This window comes from Pipra filicauda, unplaced genomic scaffold (genome assembly GCF_003945595.2).
Source record: "Pipra filicauda isolate LSUMZ 115617 unplaced genomic scaffold, ASM394559v2 scaffold778_size94841_pilon, whole genome shotgun sequence".
Lineage (NCBI taxonomy): Eukaryota > Metazoa > Chordata > Aves > Passeriformes > Pipridae > Pipra > Pipra filicauda.
This window is the reverse complement of record NW_024104951.1, coordinates 4,510-12,374: the sequence shown is the minus strand read 5'-3', so window position 1 is coordinate 12,374 and position 7,865 is coordinate 4,510. Positions and strand designations below refer to the sequence as shown.

Below are 7,865 nucleotides of genomic sequence, written 5' to 3'. Positions count from 1 at the left end.
ATGTCCAACAGCAGCTCCATGGCCCAGTTCCTCCTCCTGGCATTGGCAGACAGGCGGGAGCTGCAGCTCCTGCACTTCTGGCTCTTCCTGGCCATCTCCCTGGCTGCCCTCCTGGCCAACGGCCTCATCCTCAGCGCCGTAGCCTGCGACCACCACCTGCACACCCCCATGGGCTTCTTCCTGCTCAACCTCTCCCTCACAGACCTGGGCTGCATCTGCACCACTGTCCCCAAAGCCATGCACAATTCCCTCTGGGACACCACAACTATCTCCTACATGGGATGTGCTGCACAGGCCTTTTTCTTTTATTTCTTCATCTCATCAGAGTATTTCCTCCTCACCATCATGTGCTACGACCGCTACGTTGCCATCTGCAAACCCCTGCACTACGGGACCCTCCTGGGCAGCAGAGCTTGTGCCCACATGGCAGCAGCTGCCTGGGCCACTGCCTTTCTCACTGCTCTGCTGCACACAGCCAATACATTTTCCCTGCCCCTGTGCCAGGGCAATGCCCTGGGCCAGTTCTTCTGTGAAATCCCCCCCATCCTCAAGCTCTCCTGCTCACACTCAGGCTACCTCAGGGAAATTGGGCTCATTGGGGTTAATGCCAGTTTATCACTTGGTTGTTTCATTTTCATTGTTTTCTCCTATGTGCAGATCTTCAGGGCTGTGCTGAGGATCCCCTCTCAGCAGGGACAGCACAAAGCCTTTTCCACGTGCCTCCCTCACCTGGCCGTGGTCTCTCTGTTTGTCAGCACTGGCACCTTTGCCTACCTGAAGCCCCCCTCCATCTCCTCCCCATCCCTGGATCTGATTGTGTCAGTTCTGTACTCGGTGGTTTCTCCAACCCTCAACCCCCTCATCTACAGCCTCAGGAACCAGGTGCTCAGGGAAGCTCTCAAGAAAATGATGACTGGACACTTTTCTGCATACTATCAATAAAGTAACTCATTACAAGCCCAGACTCCTTTCTGCCATGTGTAGGTGGGGGTTTTGGTGCATTCTTTTTTGCTATCATTTTGATTTTGTTTGCCTTTTTCTTTTCTTGGTTTTGATTTTTAATTTTGTTATAAATTTTTCCATAAAACAATGTCTTTACTCGTACTATTACTACATCCGTATCCACTTGTCTTCTGTAACCCAAGGGCTTTCAGCAGACATTATATCTGTGCATTTGAATGAAACAAAGTTCCCTTCCATGACGTGAGTGTCCAAGACGCTTCCTCAGCCCTTCTCTGGAGCTGCAGGGGCAGTGCCTGTGAGCAGAGCTGGAGGGAAGAGACTCCCAGCACAGCAGCACAGACAGAGACAAGGGCACTTGCTCCTTCCACATCTGCTCTTTCCAACTCCACCCTCTCCTTCCCAGCCCTGCTGTGGGTGCAAGGCCTGAGTGCTCTGGCAGCTTGGGCACAGTCCTGCTGCGTGTCTGTGCTGGGATCACAGGCAGGGACAGGCCCTGGCACTGCTGGCACAGAGCTGGGCTGCACACCAGCACCTGCATCAGCCAAGGGCATCTCCTGAGGGCAGGGCAGGAAGGCTTCAGGCTCTTCCTCCACAGTCCCTGTCAGCAATGTGCCCCAGGAATGCCCTGGCAAAGCAAATGCCAGTGCCCAGCTGAGAGTGGGGGTGTGCAGGGTGGGGGCACACAGCAGTGTCCTGGCACAGTCAGAGCTCCTGGCACAGACCTGAGGGAGCAGCAGAGCAGGGGCTGGGCTGTGTCTTTGTTCCAGGGACAGCCTGGGAAGGTGCCCCAGGGCCACTGTCACAGAGCAGCCCCTGCCACCCCCATTCCCAGCCCTGGCCTCTCACCCCACCTGCAAGAGGTTGGTTGTCTCTCCACAGAGAGATATCAAGTGACCAGGTCAAAAATCCATGTTTGCTTAGTCCTGAGGAGACTTCAGTGTGGGCACTATGTGTGTGTGGGGAGATGAACCCCAGTGAGCACAAACATCAGCTGTTCTTGGGGGGCCATAAATCCAGAGGGACAAGCTCTCACTTGGAGAGTCACGTGCCCTGGGAAAGCCTCTGGATGCAGCCCTGGGATGTGCTTCTGTGCACAGAGCTCCTTGTGTCCATCCCTCAGGCCGTGGGGCATCTCAGAGAGGGGCAGAGCAGTGACACCCCCCAGGGCTGAGGGGCTTCCAGCCCCTGGCAGTGGCAGCAGGAGCCCAGGGAGACACTGCCCTGCTGCCAGGAACTGTGTGCAAGGGAAGGACTCGTGTCTCTGAACAGCCCTGGGGGAGGGGGTGAGCAGGGCGTGACCAAGCTCAGGTGTGGACACCTGACATTTCTGGGGGTGCCTGTAAGAGAAGGTTTGGGCAAGGTGACTGTGGTTAAACCTGTCTGGCCATCCAGTGACAACCAAGTTGCTCCCTCACTTCCCCTCCTCAGTCAGACAACAGGGGGAAAGCAGGGGAAAAAATCATTGGGTCAACATAAAGGGAGATTAACTGGGGAGGGGGAAGGAAAAAGCAGAGGCCGCACGCAGAAACAAAGAAAACCCCTGGGAGGCAAGAATTCAGTCCATGGAGAGGTTTCTGTGGAAGACAAATGTATTAATAAAGAGCATCCATGTCTCTCCCCCTCCTCCCTGCCCTTCCTCCCTTCCTTTCTCTCAGTTATTGCTGATCATGCCATCCCATGGAATGGAATATCCCTTGGGTCAGTCCAGCCCAGCTGTCCCAGCCATGTCCCCTGTGAAACACTTGCCCAGCCCAGCCCATTGGGTGGGGGTGGTTGCAGAGACGCTTCCTGTGGGGCCAGCACTGCCCAGGGACAGCCAAAGCCTTGGGCTGGGACCAACAGCGCTGCAGCCACGAGCACCAACACAGCAGGACAGGGGCTGCTCTGGGCAAGGGGAACTGCAGCCCAGCCACAGCCAGGGCAGGGCTGCTCAGGGGGCTCTGCCAGCCTCTGCTATTCTACAGTTCAAGGAATCTTTCCTTGGAGAGCTCTTTGAAGGGAGAATAGAGAGAGAGGCAGAAGTAGAGCTATCAAATGCACCAGTGCAAACACAGCAGTTCCTGTGAGGAACATCTCCCTATGGAAATCCTGGGAATCTACTGGACAAATTTGAGGAAACAAGTTTATGTGGGTGTGGTCCCATCACTGACTGGGCCACAAGGAGGGGGATGGTTGGGTACAGCATCAAGGGGTCAGTTGTGCCTCAGGAACTCATCACCCAGTAGGAAGCTGGTGGCTGTGAAGGGGCTGTGAGGTCACTTGTGCCCCTGGAGGGGACAGGCCAAGAGCAGGAAGGGGGCTGGGGAAGGGCCTGTGAGGTCCCTTCTCTCAGCAGGAGCTGATGGCTCAGCCCGTGACTCAGGGCTGGGCCAGGGGCTCTCCAGCTGCCCCTGCCCTGGCCTGTGACAGCCCAGCACAAGGCCCCTGGCTGGCACAGGCCCTGGGAGATCCCCTCTGCCCGAGGGCCTGGGCTCCCTCCAGCAACGGGGCTTCTCTTTGGGCTGCCCCGTCCCTGGTGCTGAGCGCAGGATGGGACAGCAGCAGGCACAGCTGGGCCCTGTCTGTGCCTGCAGCTGAAAGGAGCAGCCTGGGCACAGCACGGGGAGGCTGCTGCTGGCAGGGCACAGCAAAGGGCCCGGGAAGGCTGGGCACTGGCACCCCCTTGTCCTTCCCTCAGCGTCACCCCCCCAAGGCAGTGCCCCCGGCAGAGCCCTGAGCGAGGTGTGAGGGACAGGATCTGCCTTCCCCGGGCTGGGGGTCAGGGCTGGGCCTTTCTGCTGCCTCCAACCAAGCCAGGCTGTGCTCAACATCTCAGCTGCCTGCACAGAGCCTTTGCCTCCCTGCACTCACGGCCCCCAAGGATCTGCTGGAGAGTCCCTGGGGAGGCTTTGTCAGGAATGGCCCTTGGGGGGCTCCCGAAGGCTTCAAGGGGCTGCAGGGTTTTCAAAGGCCTTTGGGTTTTGCTCTGGAATCTCTGAGAAGTTTGTGCAATCCTGACCTCCAACTCTGCTCTAATGAGTCCCTGAAGAGTCTTGGTCAGGAAGGGCCCTCAATGGGGCTCGTTAATGCTTGAAGGGACTAAAGGTTTATTCAGGTCCTTTGCCTTTCCTTTTGACTCTGAGTCTAGGAGAGGTTTGTTCAATCATGTTCTCCAATTATCTGCTTTAATTAGTCCCTTGAGAGGCTTTGCCAGTAGGTACTCCAGGTTTTTTAAGGAGCTTTGGTACTTCCTTTGGAAACTGAGCCTTTGAGAGCTTTGTGCAATCATGGCCTCCAATTCTCTCTTCCAGCGAGTCCATGAGGAGCCTGTATTGGAAATGCCCCTCAGTGGGACCCATTAATGCTTTGAGATATTTTGGGTTCTCCTTCTGACTCTGACTAATGGAAAAGTTTGTGCAATCTCCCCTCAGTACCTGAGGTTCAAGGACTCAGCACCAAAAGCCCCACGGGGCTCATTCAGACAAAGCAAGTCCTAACAAACCAGGGCTCTTCCTGTGATTTTCCTCTAGTCTAGCCTGTAAATTAGGAATGTTGTCTCATGGAATCAGGGGACCATTGTGACACTGCAGGGCCCCAGGGAACTGTTTTGCCCACGACGAGGGTCAGCCCAAGAGACACCGACACCAACTTTGGAGAACAAGTGTGTAATTTTACTGCAGTGCAAAGCAGCAAAGAATGACAAAAGGCTGAGCTCAGTACTGCACCTCATCGTTCCTACCAAGAGTGCCTGGAGTGAGTAGAAAAGCTCCCTGCCCAGTTGCCCTCATCTGTTCCCCTCAGCCAGGCCCGCAGGGCAGCGGGGGAGCCCCGGTCGCAGCCAAGGGTTGGAGAACCCCTCCCGGGCACGGGAAATCCCACCCAGGGCGTCCACTCGTAGGGGAGGGCTCCACCTCTGCTGGGAGGGGGTCCAGCTTTTCTGGCCTTGGAGAAACAAGCTCACAGAGCTACGAGTGTGCAAAACCATCTGGCTCCCTTCTCCTCCTGGGTTCCACCCAGAGCCTGGCCAGGGCTTAAGGGGAAAACCAAGGCAGTCAACCTGTCCCATCTGCTGCCAAACAAGGCCAGACATCCACTGCCATGGCCTTGACCACTCTCTAAAGACAGAAAGATAAAGATCACATTTTGCTCACAATCAGACATAAGATTTGATTAATGAACACATACAAATATCATTCACTAATGAGCTGAGACTCACAGATCTCACTAATAAGCACATTTATTTTGTTCATGGGCAGATACACGGGTAGTCTTTTCACACAGTACATCTTTGACCAACAAACATACACAGTTTTAGCTAAGGAGCAAATACATGGATAAAGAGACCAGTAGGTTGGAAGGTTCATCTAGAGCTCAGCTTTGGCTCAGGGGCTGTTGTTCAGCCTCAGCACTTCAGGGACAGCCAGACAGGGCTTTATATCCCACACACACAGTTTCTATATTCCTTAGATATTCTCCCTTACTTAATACATAGACATTACTTTGCTTTACACAGTCACCTCCCCATTGCAAGTCCTTAGTTGGTCCTCTGGGGTCTTCTTCAGGGGTCTCTGGTGGGGTTTTTTGGCATCTGGTGCCCCCAAAGTTGAGGTGTCCACTTCTTGACCTCGGTTCTGAGCAGACACAGTGTCATTACCTTTCACCACAAAGACTGTAACGTTTGGGTTTGATCTTCTCTGGGTGCACAGAGCTCAGCTTCCATCCTGTTTGCTTAGTTACATCCCTGATCGAATTCTCTAGGACCTCTCCAAGATTATGGTTTTCCTTCCTTGGCCATAGAGAAATGTTGGGAGCAGTGTTCTATATCCCACATCAAGCCCCTCCTTTTCTTCAGACTAAGCTGAGTCATGATGCAAGCTAAAATACAAATGCTCTTCCAGCTTTGGGGCAACCCTTCACAGGTGTTATTTCCACACAGCCAACACCACCCCGTTCCATTGGGGGCCGGCCAAGGATCAGTCATTTCCCCAGCAGGAAGGGTTTGAGGACATTGGGGGTGATTTCCCACAAACGTGCCCCTTTCATTAACACAATCCAGTTCTCCTGTCCCTTTAGTGGGGGTCACAGCTTTGGACACAGGCAGGATTGTCAGAGATGGGGGGGTACTTGCACACTAACTGCTGGGTCTACTTTTTGGGGAACACAAGTGCCCACCCAGTGACCAGGAATCATTTCTGCCAGAATAGGGGAGGCAGAAATGGTGAATGGCTTCCTTGTCTTTTCAGGTAAAGGAGTGCACACCCAACAGTCCCTTGGAGGCAACACTTGGGTCACATTTGATACTAAAATGAGATGTAAATTTTGCTCCCAAGTCAAGACCCAATTAACTATTGTCAGGAGAGCAAAACAAGACTAAAGCATTTTGTTTCTTCTCAGACAACCTCTCAATTACCCAAGGGGCTCTGGCCTTTGGAATTCTGGAATAATGCATCCATGATTTGACTTGTTGTACCACTTCTACAATCAAGTGGGAACCTCTGTCTGATGACATTCCCAAATGTACCTCGAATCCAGGGATTCTTGGATTCAACAGTATTCCACTCACTTCCCCAGCCCAGCTGGTGTCACAAGGGAAAAACCTCTGGTCACTCAGAGAAGGTATCCCCCAAGACTAGGAGATCTTTACACCCCCCTTTTCTGGGCAATTCAGTCAAATCCATCTGCCAACATTCACCTGCAACATTTCCACACTGTACATCACCTATTCCCCCTGCATTGGCAGGGCTGGATCATTTCTCTCACACACCACACTGCTGACTCACTGCTTGTACAACTGGGTCAGTTTTGCACCCCTAACCCACCTGTGCAAATGTTACAGTACAGAGACAAATACAAACACAAAACAAGGATCAGTGGATAAAACAAAGCCAGGCACCAAATCGTGGAATACCAAACAACCCACCCAAAGTGCTGGAAGATCCACACATCTTACAGGAGCAGGATTCCCCAAAAGAATGCCTTATTATCCAATGGGATCTTCCCCACATCCCAGACTGGGCTGGGGATCTGTGCTCTTCTCCAGGAAAGTCCTGGGGCCGGCGTGAAGATCCAGAGATCCCTCGGATCCACGGGAGATCAGGCACAGGGTCCCACCTGGGGGCCAGAAATGATCCCCACAAGCAGCAGAACCCAAGCCCTTCACCCCAGTTTGGGGTGTTAAGAAGCAGGCATTCTTTAGGGCAGCGTGCTGGACGCCTGCAGGAGAGTTCTTCTAATCCAGCCTGCTCAGGGACACAGGCAGGGCTTGGGATTACACACACTGATTCCAGAGGCATTGGATATTCTCCCTTACTGAACACATGTCCATTACTTTGCTTTACACAGTCACAACCCTATTGCAAGTACCTATTTGGTCATTTGGGGTCTTCTCTGGGGGTCTCTGGTGGGTTTTTTGGCATCTGGTGCCCCCCCAAAGTCAGGTGTCCCCTTCTTGACCTCGGTTCTCAGCATCACTGCTTTTCCCCACAGAGACCAGCATGTTTGGTTTGATCTTCTCTGGGTCCCCAGAGCTCAGCTCACACCCTGTTTGCTTGAGTTCCAGCCCTGATCCAATTCTCCAGGACTTCTCTAAGATTCTATTGTTCCTTATTTGGCCAGAGCAGAATCTTGGGAGCAATGTTCTACTTCTCCCAAACCAAGGCTCCCCCTGCCCCATCTGCTGCCAAACAAGGCCAGACATCGACTGCCATGGCCTCGACCACTCTCCAGATACAGAAAGATAAAGATCACATTTTGCTCACAGTCAGACATATTTTGTTAATGAACAGGTACAAACAGGATTCACTAATGAGCCCAGACTAACAGATCTGACTAATAAGCACATCTGTTTGTTCAGGAGCAGATACACAGGTGGAGTCCCATCACACCACATTTTTACCAACAAATAGACACAGTTTTAGCTGATG

At 53.1% G+C, this 7,865-nt stretch overlaps 1 protein-coding gene across 1 annotated transcript; it reads left to right on the top strand.

Moving 5' to 3' along the window:
• LOC120324926 (olfactory receptor 14J1-like) lies at nt 1–942 on the top strand. Its single transcript, XM_039389828.1, has one exon. It carries the CDS (start codon nt 1–3, stop codon nt 940–942), a length of 942 nt encoding a protein of 313 aa, XP_039245762.1.
• Nucleotides 943–7,865: the final 6,923 nt, after the last annotated feature.